Here is a 20,188-nt window from a genome sequence, read left to right as displayed (position 1 = left end):
TCAGCTTCACGTACCCCAGGCCGAGCTCATTGGGCTCCAGACCGGCTCCTCCCGTTGTTCCCACGTCAGTGAAGGGTACAATCTACTGAGTCACCTCAGCCATAAAGATGGCTTGGCTCCTTGTTTACGCTCTATACAAGGCCAATCCCATCCTCCACTCACACTGACCCTGACAGCCCTGCTGTCAAACGGTGGTTCACTTTCCCTGACCTACTGCCTGCAGTCTCCTGGCTAGCTGCTCAGCATTCAGTTCAGTCCATCTTCCACATCCCTGCCTGAGTAATTTTTTTTTTTTTTTTCCGTTGCACCACATGGCTTGGGGGATCTTAGTTCTGTGACCAGGGATTAAACCCGGGCCATGGCAATGAAAGGGCTGAGTCCTAACCACTGGACTGCCAGGGAAATCCCATCTGAGTAATTTTTAAAAAAATAAACTATGATTCTGCTCTTCTCCTACTTAAACTCCTCTAGAACTTCTTTTAGTACAGAGGATAAAGACTAAACTTTTTCTGTCTTACACAGCTGCCCACATCTCACTCCATGGATCGCATCCTGGTCGCCGGTCACCCTTTATTGCACACCTGTTCTCTCTCATTTTTGAACTCCGTGTTACCTCCTACAGCTGGAATACTCCTTCCATACATTTTACTTGGCTGTTTCCAGTTCATCCTTCAGCTTAACATCTCAACTTAAATCACTGTGACTAGCTTAGGTTTCTCTTCTCTGCATTCCCAGCAACATACATTTCTCATTCTGTATTATCATGAAGAAATTTCCATACACTGAGGTATGGGCAAGTCATTCTGGCTAATACAGGATTTAATTTGAACTTTATGTTAACTAGAACAGCCTCTTTTGTGGCCTATTAAACATATACTGTGTATCTGCTTTAACCATTAAAGAAAAGAATGCATTTAAAAATCAAAATGCATTAACTGTGGTTCAGGCATCCACAGTGGAGCCGGGTGGCCATTGTGGATGTGGTTTCAGACATGTTCCTACATCACTGAGAACGTGAACTGTATCAGACTCAAGGACACCACCAGCTGTTCTCAAAAACAATATCTGCTCACAGCTGCCAGCTGCAACCTGATGGTCTCAAGGTCTCTGCTTTTAACTGTGTAACCCTAGTTGCAACAAGCTTAGGGTGTCACACTCAGAACAATCCCAGTTCTGTGCCGTCTTCGGTGAATTATTTTTGGCACCCTTTGCCCAACCTCAAAAATGTTCCATTTTGGAAGGTAAATGAAAAGGCCACGTAAACTAAGTATTAATCTTTACAACCTGCTTAAGCTCATTTTATAAATTCTAAGAAATACTGGCCAAAGAAAGAATGAAAGCTTTATATTTCAATATATAAATACCTGGATTTTTATGGTGCTATCTTTAATTTTCTGAAACTTCCGTTTCTGTATAAATCCTTCCATTCTAGCTTGAATGACAATAACACTGCTTCTTATTTGTAAATAAACTTCTCTTTGATGTTTTGCAGACAAAAAGGCTCTGTGGTGATTTTGTAAAACGACTGCTGCTTCTCCATACAATAAAAACTGTTTTCTGGTTTGCCTTTTCCTGAAATATCGCTGTAAAGTGATAGCCGCCCTTTTCTGCTGAATGAATCTTCTTCGATACACAGCCATCTGAAGGAAGGACTGAATTCGCACGGCAGCACGCTTGTGCTTTTCCAATCTTCTTGTGACCATTTTACGAAAAGCTTTTTGAATTGTTACTGCAGCCTTTCTTTCAGAATGATACTCTGCTTCCTGTAAGGGACCAACCAGAGAAACTTTACACCGCCTTTGAACCGTAAGTGCTGGGCTTTGGCCAGCTTCATACTGAGTTTCAGTTCTGTGACGGGAGAATGCAGATTGGGTAGCAGGGACTGCCATTTCTTCTTCGGGCATGTTTTTAAATTTCTGTCTAACTTTCATGCTGCTAAAAGCAGCCTGAATAGGTCTTACAGATTTCTGAATGGCTAAAAATTTTTTTCTTTCCATTTTTACTCTGGCGTATGACCTGTAATAATTCTGTATAACAACAATTGCCATTCTCTTTGCCTGATAATCCACTCTGGCCCTGTACATTCGGTAGAATGACTGAATTCGGGTGGCAGCCAGGTGCATGAGTTGGATACCCCTTCGTGCCTTAAAGCCTCTGTAGTAAGACTGTATACAAATGACTGCCTGGGTTTGCACTGCAACTAGTGTTCTGTACCTTCTTTGAACAAAATCTACCTTTGCTCTAAAGTGGAGATGGTGCTTCCTTGTTTTAAAGGCTCTAAAATGCTTCTGAAGAGTAATGGCAGCCTGATGCTGCTTTTCCTGAATTTCTCTCCTTATAATCATATCCTGAAAGTCTGCTTGGACACAGGTTGCTGCTTTCTTGAGTGCATTCTGTTGAAGAGCTTTCTTTTTATTGGCTCTATATCTTTCTTGTATTACTTTTGTAGCCCACTGAAGCTTTTGGTAGAAAAAATACTGCCTGTACATTCTGTATGTGCTTTGTATTATGACAGCAGCTCTGTGCTTTTCCCTTAAAAGCTGTCTTGCTTTCATCCCCTTATAGGCAGCCTGAATGACCACTGCAGAATGCCTTTGTTGGACATAATGGTCTCTTTGCAATTTTGCAGCTCTGTATGCTCGGTAATGTTGCTGAATGAGAATCGAGGCGTGTTTCCAGGTCTGAAAGGTAAGGTGTGTTCTGTGCATTCTGAAAGTTGCCTGGATGAGGGCTGCGGCCCTGTGCATCTCCTGTAACTTCTTCTTTGCCATCAGCCTTCGGTAAGATGGCTGGATTGTAATGACTGCCTTCTGTAACTCCAAGAATTGGTGCAAGTGATGTTTGGCACAAATGGTGGCTCGATATTTCCTCTGAACAAAAATAGCTGCTTTCTTGAGGGAAAGGAACCTTTTCCTCATCACTAAAGATCTAAACCTGCTCTGAATCAGGGTTGCAGAGGCATGCATCCTTTTCAAATGTCTTCTGGTTTGCATACCCCTGAATGCAGCCTGGAGGACCACAGCAGAGTGTCTTTGCTGGAGGTAGAGCTGCCTCTGCAGCAGTTTGGCCCTGCTTGCCCGGTATTGCTGCTGGATGACCCACGAGGCGTGCCTCCAGGCCTGGTATCTCACACGTGCACGGTGCCTTCTGAAAGCCGCCTGGAGAACGGTAGCAGCCCGGTGCATCTCTTGCACCTTCTTCCTCACCACCCACCCTCTGTACCAGGACTGGATTTTGAGGGCTGCCTTTTGTAACCGTAGTAACTGTTGTAAGCGATGCTTTGCGCAAACATTTGCACGATATTTTCTCTGAATCCACACAGCGGTATTCCTGAGAGACAGGAATCTCCTTCTCATCATCAGAGTCCTAAATCTCCTCTGAATCATAGCCGCGGCTGAGTGCATGACTTTTAAGTGTCTTCTAGCTTCCATCCCCCTAAAAGCAGCCTGAATGCAGATTATGGAATGTCTCAGTTTGTTATACCTTTGAAATTGTATGTTCCTTTCCCTCACTGCCCGGTACTTTTCCTGCACCCTTCTTGTCACCTTCTTCAACTTATTAAAATAAGCTTGTTGTCTGTGTCTTCTGTAGTGGGACTGGATGAGTGTTGCTGCGGTCTGCATCCTTCTCAGGGTCTGTCTAACTCGTCCTCCTCTGAAACTGGCCTGGAGAATGGTAACAGCTTTCAAAGTTGTCAGGTACTTTGCACGTTGAGTTCTACCCTGATGATATGCTCTGTACCTTACCTGAATTATGACGGCTGCTGTTCTCATTTGATGATATCGCCTCCTTGATTGCTGCATTTTAAACACGGCTTTAATAAGAGTGGCTGCTGCGTGCAGGTGCTGAGTCTGTCTTCTTACTGTAACACCTCTATAAACAGCTTGGATTTTCACAGCCGCCTTCTTTAAAGTAAGATATTCCTTACGCTGACGGTCTGCAATTTTAGTATCTCGATACCACCTCTGAATTATAACAGCTGACGCTCTGTAGGTGGCGTACTTCTTTTTGGTTTGGTAAGCTCTGTAACTAGATTGTATAGCGGCTGCCGCCTTGTGGTGCTCCTTTATTTTTTTCCTCACTCTCATACCTCGGTAAGCTGACTGTAGGATTACTACTGCTGCTTTGGTTTTCAAATACAAATGATGCTGTTTTCTCCCAGTACTGTAAGCCCGATAGTACATTTGAATCAGACAAGCCGCTTTTTTCATGATTTTCCACTTCTTTCGCTGCACGTACATTCGGTAGCACGACTGTATGAGGACAGCACATTTGTGTTGCTTCTGAACCTGTCTTCTCGCTGCTCTGCCCCTCCACGTGGACTGGAGCATCACTGCTGCAAGGCGGAGCGCAGTGTACTCCATCTGTTCCCTCCTCCCTGCAGCCCGCGCTCTCAGATGTTGCTGGATGACGGATGCTGCCGTTTTTAACAACCCGAACTCTTTCTGGGCCTTGGCCATTCTGAAAGCAGACTGAATCTTCACTGCAGCTTGATGTTCCCTTCTGATCTGCTTCCGAACTTTCCAGCCACGGTAAGCGGACTGTAGAGAAATCACAGCTGCCCTTGTCTTTAAAAATTGTGTCCTTATGTCAGAAGCAGTCTTGTGTGTCCTGTACCATCTCTGAATTTTGAGAGTAGACTGAAGCACAGATTGATATTTCATCCTCTTACTGTAGCCTCTAAAAGCAGTCTGAATTTTAAGAGCAGCTGTAGATTGTTGTTTGATTAGCTGGCGTACCTTATAACCTCTGTAAGTGGCCTGCAAGCAGATAACTGCTCTTTTGACTTGCAAGAAGTTCTTCCTCTGATTGACCTGCGCTTTGTATGCACGATAGTAACTCTGAATGACAACAGTTGCTTTATAGATTTTCAGGTAGTACAGGCGCATCTTTCTCATCCTGAAATGAGACTGTAGTGAAACAGCAGCTTTTCTCTGCAACCTCACTTGCTTTCGAACCAGGTACCCTCTGACAAAAGCTTGCAGTTTGATGCAAGATGCCCGCATGTGTTCTTCTCTCTTTAGTGCAGCTGCTCTTAAATGTAAATATTGTTTACGAGTTTGCTTCATCTTGACGATGGATTGTAACTTCACTGCAGCATTTTTTAGCCTCAGAAATTTTTTTCTGGAAACATAAGCCCTGTAATATGATTGAATCCTTATAACAGATGTGAGGATGTGAATAAACTTTTTCCTGGCCTGCATCCCTCTAAATGCAGACTGCAGAACAATGACAGCAGATCGTGTCTTCTGGTAAGAAGCTAGAACTTTCTTGGCTGAAATGTAAGCTCGAAAATGAATCTGAATTACAAGGGCAGCTTTCTTCATCTTCTTATATTTCTGTAGTTGTTGATGCTTCCTTATGTGTGCCTGCAATCTGATAATATTTTTCTTAAGGTTTAGAAATCGAAGTCTGTCCTGTCTCATTCTCCAGTATGACTGAAAGACACAAGCAGCGGTGATCTGTTTGCGTAAATTACGAGCTTTCATTCCCCTGAAAGCGGCCTGTAGTCGGATGGCTGCAGCCCGTTTCTGCAAATAGCTGGTGCGCTCAACCTTTCCTTTCAGATATGCTTTGTAGTACTTCTGGAGAGAGAGGATAGACTCTTTTTTCCTTTTATATAACTTTTGGGCTTGAAAGCACCGAAATCTTGTCTGAATGATGACAACACAAGATCTAATATGAATGTATTTCCGTAATTCTCTCTGCATCCTGTACCAGGATTGTATGACCATGGCAGCTTTCTCTTCTTTAACCTGTTTCCTGACACACCGTTCTCTAAAAGCTCTTTGCAGTGTTATTGCAGCTTCTGTTTGTAGCTGCATTTTACGTTGCCTCCATCTTCTGAACGCAGACTGGATTATAAGGGCTGATGATCTTAGCATTTCATATCTCTGTTGATCCTGCTTTCTTCTTAAACAAGCACGCCAACGCCTCTGAATTGTAACTGCAGCCCAAAGGTATCGTTTGTACGAAGCAACAGCAATGACCATTCTTATCCTAGATTGCAGGATGATTGAATAATATTTCAGCTTCAGAAACTGTTTTCTAGTGGAATATCTTCTCCAATATCTCTGAAAAAGGTAAGAAAGGACACAAAGTAAAATAGACACATCTTTCTATACTTCACACCCTTGAAAGTATTAACGTTTCTAACATTTTGCTTAAAAACAAAGACATTAATTTTAAAAGCAATATATTTTTAAAGAAGATACTTATCTCTTTTGTTTATAGTTTAGTTTCTGTGTTGATACAACTGTAGCCAATCCAAACTAATGATATTTATATGGCATTTGTATTCAGGAGACATAAGAATTATAAACAAGTTTATGCTATATTAGAATAATATATTAGAAGATTTAAAATGAAACTATAGTAATATTCTGCTATCTATTGATTCTAAGTAATTTCCTATGAATGTATCTCTGGATCTTATATTTTCCCCTTTTATCAAGGTTGCTAAGCTATCTTATAATGATTGAAAACTGTTTATAGGAGGGACCCTGTGTTACAGGCCTGGTAACATCAACACAGGATTTTGAGAACTATCACTGAGTCACAGCACTCTCTGAGTCAGTATTTTCATTAAGAATAAAATTTAGGAATTATAGATACATGGTTAAAAAGTAGGATTCTGGAAAGACTTGAGAAGTAATAAAGCTTTTTCCTCTTGCTTCCTTCCCAACCACCCCACATTCCCTAACTCCTTAGTTATCCCAGCAACATGTGAGCTACAAAGTCTCAAGCAGATCCTGGCTACTGGTCATCAAGCTCTGAACGTTCTTCTCGCAATAAGACCATTCCTTTTTCCAAAACACTCCAAATATTGCTAAGATGTGGTGGGGACTAATGGAAGGATTAAAAGTCTCAGAAAAAAACCATCAAAGATACAACTAAGAACCAAATGGGAATATTAGAACTGAAAACACAATAACCAAGACAACAGCAACAAAAAACCTCACTGGCATGGCTCAGTAGCAGAATGGAGATGACAGAAGAATCAATGAACTTGGAGATCAATACAAATTCTCTAGGCTGAACAAGAAAGAAAAAAAATGACTGGGGAAAAAAAGAGAAAGAAATGTCTCAACAAACTAAGAGTAGAGGGGAACCTCCTCAGTATAATAAGAACATTTACACAAACCTACAGCTATCTTCAGATTTAATGGTGAGAAACTAAATGCTTTCCCTCTTAGACCAGGAATAATACAAGGATGTATCCTCTCACCAAGCCTATTTAGCATCTACTAGAGGTCCTGCCTAATGCAATAAGAAAAGGACATAAAAGCTATGCAGACAGAGAAGAAATAAACCCTTTTTTTGTTCATAGATGACATGATCATTTATGTAGAAAATTCAAAGAAATGACAAAAAAAAACCTCCTGGAATAAGCAATTATAGCAAATTTGTAGAATATGGAAACATTAACATTATTAGCAAAAAAATGAGAAATACTTAAGAATATATCTAACAAAATATGCACAAGATCTGTCAGAGCTACAAAACTGTGCTGAAAGATAACACAGAATATCTAAATAAATAGAGATATATCATATTCATAGATAGGAAGGCTGGATTTTGTTAAGATGCCAGTTCTTCCCACCTGGATCTATCAATTCAATGTCGTCTCAATCAAAATCTCATCCAGTTACTTTGTGGACACTGGCAGACTGCTTCTAAAGTACATAAGGTGACGCAAAATACCCAGAATAGCAAATACAATAGTGAAGAAAAACAAAGTTGGAGGACTAAAATCATACAACTTCAAAAGTTATTATAAAGCCACAGTAATTGAGACAGTGTGATACTGGCAAAATAATAGAAAAATAGATCAATGGAACAGAATAAGGAGCCCAGAAATAGACCCATGCAACATAGTCAACTGATGTTTGATAAACAAATAACACAACTGAATGGATAAAAGATAGTTTTGTCGGGCTTCCCTGGTGGTGTAGTGGTTGAGATTCTGCCTGCCAATGCAGGGGACACGGGTTCGTGCCCCGGTCCAGGAGGATCCCACAGGCCGCGGAGCCTGCGCATCCGGAGCCTGTGCTCCGCAATGGGAGAGGCCACAGCAGTGAGAGGCCCACGTACTGTAAAAAAAAAAAAAAAAAAAAAAAAAAAAAAAGGTAGTTTTGTCAACAAGTGGTACTGGGAGAAGTAGACATCCATAGGAAAGAAAAGTGAGTCAAGCACTAACTCTTAACCTTTCACAAAAATTAACTCAAATAGATCATAGATCTGAATGTAAAATGCAAAACTATAGAACTTCTGAGAGATAACAATAGAATATCTAAGTAACTTTGGGTTTGGCAATGGCTTTTTAGATATAATGTCAAAAGTATAATCCATGAAAGAAAAAAAATTGATGTCAGAGTTTATTAAAATCAAAAAAAAAAATCTGCCCTGTGAAAGACTCTGTTAACAGAACAAAAAGATAAGCCATAAACTAGGAGGAAATATTTATAAAATATAAATCTGATAAAGGGTTTGTATCCAGTTATACAAAGAACCCTTAAAACTCAACAATAAAGAATTCAAAAATGGGCAATAAGAATTTTAAAATGGGGAAAATATCTGAATGCTTCACCAAAGAAGATATACAGATTGTAAATGGCATATGAAAAGATGCTTAACATCAAATGCACTAGGGAACTGCAAATTGAAACAGCAATGTGATGCCTATACACATCTATTTTTAATGGTAAAGTCTAAAACAGTGACAACACGAAATGCTGGCCAGGAAGTGGAGCAACAGGAACTCTCACTCATTGCTGGTGGGAATGCAAAATGGTACAGCCACTTTGGAAGACAGTTTGGCAGTTTCTCACAAACCTAAATATAGTTTTGTCATATGATCAAGCAATCCCATTCCTAGGTACCTACCCAAAGAAGCTGAAAACCAAGTCCACAGAAAAACCTGCACACAGGTGTTTATAGCACCTTTATTCATAATGGCTTCAAATTAGAAGCAACCAATACGTCCTTCAATAGGTGAAAGGATAAGAACGACTGTGGTACATCAATATGATAGAATGTTATTCAGCAATAAAAAGAAACAAACTATCAAGGCAGGAAAAGACATAAAAGAAACTTAAATGCATATTGTGAAGTGAGAGAACCTATCTGAAAAGGCTACATATTGATGAGTTCAAATTATAGGACATCCTGGAAAAAGCAAAAGTATAGAGACAGTAAAAAGATCAATGGTTGCCCAGGATTTTGCAGAGGGATAAGAGATGAATACGTAAAGCAGAAAGGATTTTTAGGGCAGGATTTTTGTCAAAGCACAACTATACCACATAAAGAGTGAAACCTATGGAAACTAAGGACTTTAGTTAATTACAATGTTCATAAATTGCAAAAAGCGTACTATAAAAAAAGAAAGCAAAGCAACAGAAATGAAAAGTATCTGCATTAACAGGATATTATTCTCATGTACTCTTTAAAATATTTATTATGATTGAAAGCAAAACTTATAACATTGCCTGATGTGATTTTATTTGTATGTAGGTTTAATAAATAAGACCACTAAGACATAAAAGTGGGGGGAGCAAAGGGACCTAGATAGTGGTAAGTTTTCTACATTCCATTTAAAGGGATAAAATATTGATTCTAAGTAGATTAAAAGTTTTGTATACTGAAATGACTATAGCAACCAAAAAAAGGCAAAAAACCAACCAACCAAACAAACAAACCCCAAATAACCAAACCCCTGTACAAGGGGATAAAATAATAACTAAAAAGAAAAAAGATAAACTAAAACGTAACACTAAAATGTATTCAAATAATTGAAAAGACAGGAAAGGGGAAAGAGAAGTATGAAAGAAAGTGAACATTCAGAAAACGAAACAATAAAATGATAGACCCAAATCCAAGCATATTGATAAATATCTGAAATATAAATGGTATAAATCATCAATTAAAAGATAGAGATTTTCAAAACATAAAAACTATATGCTGTCAAGACTTTAAGCCATATATAATGATGTAAGCAAATAATAAGTAAAAGAAAGGAAAAAAATATACCCTGCGAATGATAATCAAGTGAAAGCTGGAGTGGTTATAGTAAGAGCATGCAAGGTTGACTTCAGAGCAAAGAAAATTTTGAAGGATAAAAAAGGAACATTACACAATGATAAAAAATGATTTAAAAAAATTCAACTCACCAATGATAAAAAATGATGATAAAAAACAAAACTCAACTCACCAAGAGGACATAAAAATTCCAAATGTGTATGCACCTAACAAAATATCTTCAAAATACATGTAGATAAAACCAAAGGGAGAAAGATATATCCACAATTATAGTTAGAGACTTAAATACTGCTCTCTTGGTATAAGACTAAATAAACAGAACACCAGTTAGGATATAAAAGAACTGTTAAATATCATCACCCAAGTAGATCTAATTGACATTTATAGAACACTCCACCCAACAACAGAATACACATTCTTTTCAAGTACACAGAACATTCACCAAGATCAAAGACCAGCAAACTCTGTCTGTAAAAGGCCTATTAAGAGAAAATAGTTGCAAATCACTGACAAACAACTTGTACCCAGAATATAGAAAAAGTCTCAAAACTCAATAAGATAAGCTCTCAATTATAAAAATGGGCAAAAGATTTCAAGAGACACTTCATAAAGAAGATAATCAAAAGGCAATTAAGCATTTGAAGACATATACATAGCCATTAGGAAAATAGAAACTAAAACCAAGACACCACTACACATCCATCAGAACGACTGAAAAACATAGAAATCCGTGTTGCTAAGGATATGGAGCAATTAGCATCCTTACACTTTGGGGGTGGGCAGCAAAGTGGGTTAAGCCACTCTAGATACAGTTTGGTGATATCTTATGGAGCTAAACATACACTTACCAAATGACCCAGCAATCTCATTCCCAGCTGTTTACCCTAATGGAATGAAATCACCTAAAACTGGAAACAATGCAAATACCCCTCAACAGATTAATGTATAATCAAATTGTGGTACATCCATACAATGGAATACTATTCAGCAATGACGGAGAATAAACCACTGATACATGCAACAACTTGGATGAGACTCAAAGGCATCCTGCAGAGAGAAAAAAAAAACCAGTCTCAAAACTTACCTACTGCATGGCTCCCTTATGCGATATTCTCAAAAAGGCAAAACTATGGGAATAGAGAGCAGAGCTTGGGTGCCTGGGGCTGGGTGAGGAGGGAGAAAGGATGGCAAAGAAATAGAATGCAACAGTTCTTCTGGGAGATGGAACTGTTCTGTATCCTGATTGAGGTGATGATTTCACAACTGTGTTTAAACACATGTGTATGTGTGTTTAAATCTGTGGAACCACACATCAAAAAAAGAAAAGCACATTTTACTGAGGGTTAATTTAAAAATTTTAATTTTAATCAACGTAAAGTTAAAATTTATTAAATTTAAATTTTAAAAAATTTATAATATACCTAGGAACAAATGAAGATATTTAAGACCTCTTGCATCAGATCATAAAACCATTTTAGGAGACTTTTAAAGAAGGCCTAAATAAATAGGAAATAAATACCATGTTTAGTAGCTAAAGATATCAATTCTAACTAAACTGACCTATTCAATTAAATCTCAATCAAATTCCAATATTTTTTAAACTTCAGATTCAAAACGTGTGAAAATGCAGAGGACTTTAGAATAGCCAAAAACTTCTTAAAGAAAACAAAGAAAGTTTTATCTACCAGACATCCAGATTTCTTGTAAAGCTAGAGTACATGGCTCACTGGTAGACAAAAAGAACAATGAAATAGAAAAAACTCTAGAAACAGAACCACTCATATAAGAATATTTTATGTATGCTAAAGATAGCACAGCAGGGCTTCCCTGGTAGGGCAGTGGTTAAGAATCCGCCTGCCAATGCAGGGGACACAGGTTCGAGTCCTGGTCCGGGAAGATCCCACATGCCGCGGAGCAACTAAGCCTGTGAGCCACAACTACTGAGCCCACGTGCCTAGAGCCCATGCTCCACAACAAGAGAAGCCACCGCAATGAGAAGCCTGCGCACCACAACAAAGAGTAGCCCCCGATCACTGCAACAAGAGAAAGCTTGCACGCAGCAACGAAGACCCAACACAGTCAAAAATAAATAAAAATAAAAAATAAAGATAGCACAGCAATGAAGCAAGTGTGGTCATTTCAGTAAATTGTAACTGAAACAATGGCTATCCATATATACAAAAAGAAAAATGGTCCCTAACACAAATCATATGCAAAAATTAATTTCAAGAGAGATCTAAATGTGAAAGACAACACATTAAAGGATTCAGAATATAATACAGGAGAATATCTTCAAGGCCTTAGGTTGAAAAAACACTCCTTAAATGGTTCAAAAAAAAAAAACAAAACCCACTAACCATAAAAGAAAATTAAGGACTTTCACTGAAGACATAAAACTATAAACCACGGTCTGGGAGAAGACATTTAAAACCCACATATCCAACAAAGGTCTGATAACCAGAATAGATAAAGATCTCTTACAAATCCACAAGAAAGCAAACAATCAAAATAAGAAACGGAAAAAAAGATCCTTGAAGAAACACTTCATGAAAGAAGACTTTCAATATGAAAATGTGTTCAATGTCATTCATTATCAAGGGAATGCAAATTAAATCTATTCTAAGATACCACTGCACAACGACCAGAATGGTGACCAGGATGGCTAAAATTAAAGAGATAACTTCCAAGTATTATAAACAGCTGGTGGTGCTATAACCACCTTAGAAAAGTCCTTGGCAGTATGTACTAAAACTGAAATATATATACTCTAAGATAAACAGTTGTACTCGTAGGTATATGCCGAACAGAGTGAATATATTTCACACCAAAAGGCACGTTCATAAAAGCTTTAGTCATAACAGCTCAAAACCAGAAAGCCAGATGTCCATCAACAACAGAACAGACAAATAAATTGCAGGATATTATAAAATGAAAGTTAAATCACAGTTACACTCAACAACACTGATAAATCTCCACAAATTTCATGTTCAATAAAAGAATTCACACTGTCTGAACCCCTCTATGTAAAATTCAAAAAACAGGCAAGACAATATTAGAGCATTTAAGAAAGATGTATAGGAAAAAGGCATGATTAGCATACATTAGAATAATGGTTACCTTCGGCTGGGCTGGGGGATTAACTGATTGAGAAATGCCTTCTGAGAGGCTAGCAATATTCTATTTCTTGACCTAGGGTGTGGTTATGTAAGTATCCACTTAGTGAAAAACCATTAGGCTCTACATTTGTGTTTTGTGCAATTTTCTATGTGTAATATTCCACATTAAAAAAAAGGTTCAGAGAAAGAGAATTTATTAAATCAGAATCTCTCACTTTCAGTAGTAGTAGCCAGAAACAAATCTCCAAGTTTATAAAATAGATAAAATTCAATGGCATTTACATAGGGTAAATTTAAATAGTACACCTCTCTGATGTTATTAAAATAGAATGTAATATCAAAGACTAACATTTGGATGTAAGGAATATGTCCATTAAGTAAAGTAGATAATTAATTTTTTTTTTTTTACTCAGTAGAAAAATTACATAGGCATTCTATAAACTGATGATAAGTAGTATTTCCAGCACTTGCCAACTAAGTGGGTTGGAGAGGAAGATGTACACTGTTATCCCCAAAGAAAAATTTCCAGGACTCATAGTAAAGATGCAAAAGAGAGTGTGGCTGGGTTTATGGATATACAAGGTAGAAGGGTACAGTGTGCCAGCATGACCCACAGTGGAAGATTGCAAACCTCTAATATAAAGCAAAGAAGACAGCACGGGGTACAGAATTAGACTGTTCCCTCCTTCAGAGCAAAGGAGGTGTTTCGATTTGTTTGACCCTTATGCTGAACACAGCCAAGAGTTTTACATGTAGCAGGGAGGTATCAAATATTTGTTAAGCTTAAGTACTACATAAAATATAGAAGCCTAAAATATAATAATTTAAAACTTTATCATATTTTACTTTCTTAAAAATGTCATTAAACGCTTTTAAATTCAAAAATTCAGAATACTATACCTGAATAACAGATGCTGATTTATTTTGAACTTTTTCTAGTTTTTCCTTTTTTAACATTAATAATTTTCTCTTCGCTAAGAGTCTTCGCCAATATTTCTGAATGACCAATGCTGCGTTGACCTCCTTTTTGAATTGTCGTTTAGTTAGAAAATTGATTACAGCTGACTGAATAATTCTTGCAGCTTTGTCTCTCTTCTAGAAAAAAAAAAAAGCACTTACTCACTTAAGACCCTAAACCATTATTTGTAAGAAAATCACCTGTTAAATATTAATCAAATCGATCCTGGAAATAAAATGTCCCCCAGACTTATTGTAAAATATGCTCATCACTTCTGGGCATGTTGAAATAGCTGATATATTGTTGAACATATTGAATAGATGTGCAGATATATTTATATGATAAAACAAAGATTCCTAGGAAATATCATCCTAAGATAATGATCACAGACATGTTTGATTTATCACAGATCATCGGTAATCAAAATAAAGTCAATTTAAATGTGGTATGTGTCTCAGATTATGGTGCAGTGAATTCATGTTTGATTTTTGAGAAAGGGATGGATTGTAGGAGAAAAAAAGAGACTCTAAAACAAATGCTTTACAGTATAAGGTGGTACTGTTCTGCTACAATTTGAAGAAAGGAATTCACAAAAAAGGAAAGGCAAAATACCCTCCTTTATCCCCAGAATACATGGTGGCTTTAAGCCATAGAGGCTGAAGAGAACAGAGTACTGGGTTGTGATAACTGATGCCAGGACTGCCCTGCAGCGTCGGTGGTCAGAGAGGAGCTGGCTGCCCCACGAGCGCTAGAGGCCAGTGCCCTGCACATCTCTACTTCTTACTTCTAATCATGAATTAGTATGAATAATAAAAGATTAAATACCAGGTGTCAGGCACCATTCTAAACACTGTAGGAATGATTCATCCAACCTCACAACAACTGTTAAGAACAGATGAACAGGCACTACTCTCACGGCCATGAGGAAACTGGGGCTGAGCGCTCAGGTAGATAGTCAGTCCACCAGGAGGATGGCCAGGATTGGACATAGGTAGTCTGGCTTCAGAGTTCAGACTTCAGAGTTCTTAATCATTTTGCTATACTCTTCAAGGCTAGATCTATCACTTCAGTTCACCTGAATTAGAAACTGGAATATAAATTATTCATCTAGTGAAAAGGAACAACTTAGATATCGTCTGATAACCCTTTGCATTGCTGTCTGGGACCACGCACTACGCAAGAGTGGGCTCTACACAGAGATTAGCAGTTTGCCTCTACACAGAGATTAGCAGTTTCCTAGGGAAGGGATCAAACTGCTATTCTGACAGAGGAAAAAGGGAACTAATGGACTGAAACATATACTAAGGAATGGTGGGGGCCATATATTGGATCACACCCTTGAGTGAGGAAAGACTAGAAAGTTCTAAAATTAGGCTGAGGAATTATGTCCAACAAGTAGATTAAGCCATCTAACGTCATTGTCAGTGCCCTGTGAAGCCTGTGGCCTTTAAGGCTATAAAGATCCAAGTTAAAAGCACACCCCCCTTCACCAACACCCACAATTTCAAAACATATCACAAAGCTACAATAATCAAACAGTGTGGAACCAGCATAAAGACAGATATATAGAACAACGTAATAGAATAGACTGCCCAGAAATAAACCCCCATGTAACTGGGTAATTGATCTTTAACAAGGGTGCTGAGACCACTCAATGGGAAAGGGACAGTCTCTTCAATGAATGGTGTTGTGAAAACTGGTGTTTGGATACCAACATATCAAAGAGTGAAGTTGGACCCTTATCTCACACACTATGCATTTATTAACACAAACTGGATGAAAGTCCTAAACATTCAACCCAAAGGTATAAAACTCTTAGTAGAAAACATAGGGTAAAGTTTCATAACATTGGATTTAGCAATGATTTATGAGATATGACACCAAAAGCACAGGCACAAAAGCAAAAATTAGACAAAATGGGATTACATCAAACAAAAAATTTTGTTCATCAAAGGACACAATCAACAGAGTGAAAAGGAAACCTACATACTGAAAAAAAATTTTGCAAATCATATATCTAATAAGGAACTTGTATCTAGAGTATATAAAGAATTGTTACAACTCAACAATAAAAAATCAAATAACCCAATTAAAATATGGGCAAACGAAGATATTTCACCAAAGATGACATACAAATGGCCAACAAGCATATGAAAAGATGCTCAACAACATTAATCATCAGAGAAATGCATATCAAAATCACAATGAGATATCTCTAAACTACTACAAACAAACAACCAGAAAACAACAACTGCTGGCAGGGATCATGGAGTAGCTGGAATCTTTGTTCACTATTGGTGGGATTGTAAAATGCAACCCACAGTGACTACTATTGGAAAACAGTATAGTGGTTCTTCAAAAAAATTCAAAAATAGAATTACCATATGATCCAGCAATACCACTTTTAGGTAGATCTCCAAAAGAACTGAAAATGGGGTCGAAAAGAGGGATTTGTACACTCCTGTTCATAGCAGCATTATTCACAATAGCCCAGAGGTGGAAGTAACCCAAATGCCCATTGAATGGATAAACAAAATGTGGTATATACACACAATGGAATACTATGCAGCCTTTAAAATGAAGGAAATTCTGCTGCAGGCTACAACATGGGTGAACCTTGAGGGCATATGTTAAGTGAAAGAAGGACGAATATACTGTATGATTCCACTTATATTAGGTGTCTAAAGTAGTCAAAATAGGAAGTAGAAAGGTAGTTACCAGGGATAAGTGGGGGAGGAAATGGGGAATGGTTAATGAGTACAAAGTTGCAGTTCTCCAAATTGAAAAACTTCTGGAGATCTGTTTCACAACAATGCAAATATACTTAACACTACAAATGGTAGTGATCTGTAAACTTTAAAACTAGGAATAACCTAAAACACAGTTAAGATGGTATATTTTATGATATGTGTTCTTTACCACAGTTTAAAAGAAAAATATTTCAGGGGAATAAAAAGCACCCAACTGATTAGCTTAATAAAGAATACAATGCAGTTCAAAAGTAGCTTTTGAGTCAAAAGCTCTAAGGACCAGGGCATTTTTGGATGCAATAAGTTGATGTAAAATGAAACTGAATTCAGCTTGTAGATCATCTCAATCTCAAGCAAACTAATGTGGAACAATTGTATGTGACATTAGAAAAGCTACAGAAGGAAAGTAGATAAGTTCAAAGAGCCAAATATATTACAAAAACTAGCAACTATTTGAAAACTTACATAAACCAATGGCAAAAGTTCCCATACCCGCAGTCACTGACCACATGTCATCATTTTTAATTCTACCGTGTGGCTGAGCCAACGTGTTACCAGTTTATTTTTATTTTGCTTTGTATATGTAAAGGATTTACTTTGCTTTGGAACTGGTGCCTATTCACTCAGGAAGAACTAAGAGGTAGAATGTGTCGGGGACCCTTGGATAACCCTGCTTCATTCGTCAGGGAATTTGGGCTGTTTAGCCAATGCTTCTCCATCACAACAAGAGCTTGAACCATTCTATTCTCAATAAATAGTTTATCTAAATTATAATAATGACTAAAGGAAAATATAGAACCTGGAAAATAGCTACCTCAAGGTAATGTTTATGTGCTTACTAGCTTGTGATATTTCTACAGGAATATGAAGGGAACCTGCTGCTTAATGTTCCCAATAGCAAATGAAGAGGTATACTTGGATCTCAGTGTAATTGTATAAGAAAAGGAGTATTGTCACCTGGAGAAAGGAGAGAAGCAGTGGTTTTCAAAAAAAAAAAGGGAAATTTCCAATACTTGGACAAAGGAAATAAATCAAGAAAAGGGATCTTGTGAGGAAAAAGCTAAGAAATTTCTGCAATTGATATGTGTGATTAATACAAGACTACCTTGAGCAGAAAACTAAGATTTCATTACCAAAAAAAAAAAAAAAAAACTAATTGATACCTGTTTCTTAAAATCTTAACTGTCTCATTTATTGCCATATAAAAAGAATTAATGAACTAATTTGAGGACTGGCCAGGAGGGTGCCCTCCCTGAAAACTTTGCTAAAACAATTCTCCGATAAGCCTCCAGAAGTGCAAGTTATCCTCCAAGGATATGTGGGCAAGGAGGCGGACCCTGGGAAGATAAGGGGTGAAAGAAGGCACAGAGAATACGTGGCAGCAGAGAACACCCCTTGCGAGTGTAAGCCACTGCCTACTTCCCAAAAGTTACTACCAAGACTTAGTGGGGCCAGAGCAGATTATTTCAATTAGTGTTATTTCCAGGTCTGATATGGTGTGAGAGAAAACATGGTATGTTATGATTCGCCAAAATTTAGCTACTTTACAGCTACTAAGAACTTTATCATAAGTGCATTGTAATTCAAAACCGAGGAGCAATCCTGGGTGAAATGTATTTCTGAAACAGATCTGATAAAATTTCTTAAGCATGGCTGCTTCTTTGATTTCTCCAAATAAATACAGCATCATTAGTGGAAAGAGTACTGAGATAAAAGGATTAAAATAGTTTTTTCAATTTGATCAAGGAGACCATTTCTCAGATTGTTAAAAATGATATTTTTCTCAGAACTCAAGAAAACTCTTATTTTATGTTAATGCAAAATTCATACTACTGGGGTTGCAAAGGAAAACAGTAAATAACATCCTTCTCCCTGTGCTCAGGTCCTAAACATTTTGAGAAATAAAATGATGGAAACCAAAATGCTGCTTTTAAACTAACAAAGGATAACCTAGAAGACAGTTTCATGGCAGACAAAATGAGCTGGCTAATTGAACTGCAGAATCAGGCAGGCGACACCCAGGCCCGAATGGCACTGGTTGAGGTCAAGCCTTCCAGAGCACAGCATGAAAGATTAAAGGAAAACTCCTGTTTCCCGGAGGCAAGTCAGAGTCCAGGAGGAAGGAGGGAAGAGCTGAGTCAGGCCTCCCCAGTTAACTTTTCACCAATTTACAACGTGGTTAAGGTACTCCATGTCCCTTGGGGCAGAGGCTGGAAGAAATATTGAATGAAGGAAACATGAGGAGTTAGGGGAAAATGTTCATCCCCAACTCGAAACACACACAATTATGAAAATTACCTCAGTAATTTCCTACCTCGGTAAAACGTAAGAACAGTATCAAGAATCAATTAGCTGACATCTTATGAACTACAGTTTAGGTTACAGTGTTTTTTCATTTTTGAGGAGTACCTGATGGTGTTTTAGATCGTTTTTTAGCTTATATTTTCTCCAAGTTGTTTGTATAAGTCGAGCGGCTCTCGTTTCTTTACGAAGATCCAAAAGCCTCGCACAAAGAAATGACAAATAGGTAATAACCACCTAAGAGATAACATAAAAGATGAAAACAGAAGTTTCCATGAGACAGAGAATATAAAACTTCCTGTCGTCTGAGACTCTGATTATTAAGAGGTATTATTGGTTAAGAAACTTTTACTTACCTTCTCGTCGGGAATTGTATTTGACATATCTGAGTGATGGATCATAGCAGGTATTCCACCGAGGTCTCTAGCTGCAGACCTGACCAACTGAAAATTCTTCTTTTCGTTTTCTAGGAGTTCTTTGTATAGTTCCGAAGTATTTTCTGCAATGCAAGTAAAAGAGAGAGATCAGATTAGACTGCTCTTGCCAGAAATCAGACAGGCCAATGAAAAAACTGGAAAAGTTAATCAACCAAAAGGGACTAACCCTGATCAAGTGCTTTAAGAGACAAATCCAGGGAACTTTCATCAGATTCAGAAGATGAGTTTAACACCACAGAACCAGTTTGCGTACACTCTACGGTTTGGGTGGTACGCTGACATATGGCAGCAAAAGGCACATAGCAAGGATGGTAGTGGTGGATCAGGTAACATAACACCCGGCCATCTGAGAAAGACACTGTAAAATTCTCCACCTGATTGGAAATATCAGAAAAAGAATGAACTGTATTTAGACAGGAATATAGATTCTAATGGTTATCTAGTCCATATTTCCTTTGAATAGCTGACTATCACGTTAATTTCTAGTAGCGCCTAGTATAATACCATATGCACGGCCAAATCCTCACCTATAAAATATCAGTCATATTGTTGTTCTGGGTTGGACAGTGTTCATCAAAAATTCATGTC

At 37.9% G+C, this 20,188-nt stretch overlaps 1 protein-coding gene across 2 annotated transcripts in view; it reads right to left on the bottom strand.

Moving 5' to 3' along the window:
• The window catches only part of ASPM (assembly factor for spindle microtubules), a gene marked incomplete at both ends in the record, with an annotated part of 66,713 nt that overhangs the window by 14,968 nt on the left and 31,557 nt on the right, over positions 1 to 20,188 (bottom strand). Inside the window, 5 exons of one of the 2 annotated variants that reach the window (XM_082834779.1) lie at positions 1,365 to 6,074; positions 14,055 to 14,249; positions 19,272 to 19,400; positions 19,520 to 19,662; positions 19,767 to 19,974. In XM_082834779.1, the coding sequence (XP_082690905.1) occupies positions 1,365 to 6,074; positions 14,055 to 14,249; positions 19,272 to 19,400; positions 19,520 to 19,662; positions 19,767 to 19,974 (5,385 nt within the window). The remainder of the gene's footprint in view (positions 1 to 1,364; positions 6,075 to 14,054; positions 14,250 to 19,271; positions 19,401 to 19,519; positions 19,663 to 19,766; positions 19,975 to 20,188) is intronic. The other variant, XM_082834780.1, reaches the window with a different exon arrangement.

The sequence above is a fragment of the Leucopleurus acutus genome (assembly GCF_964270905.1).
Source record: "Leucopleurus acutus genome assembly, chromosome: 2".
Taxonomy (NCBI): domain Eukaryota; kingdom Metazoa; phylum Chordata; class Mammalia; order Artiodactyla; family Delphinidae; genus Leucopleurus; species Leucopleurus acutus.
Note: the sequence above shows the minus strand (reverse complement) of the source record. Positions and strands in the feature narration are given on the sequence as shown.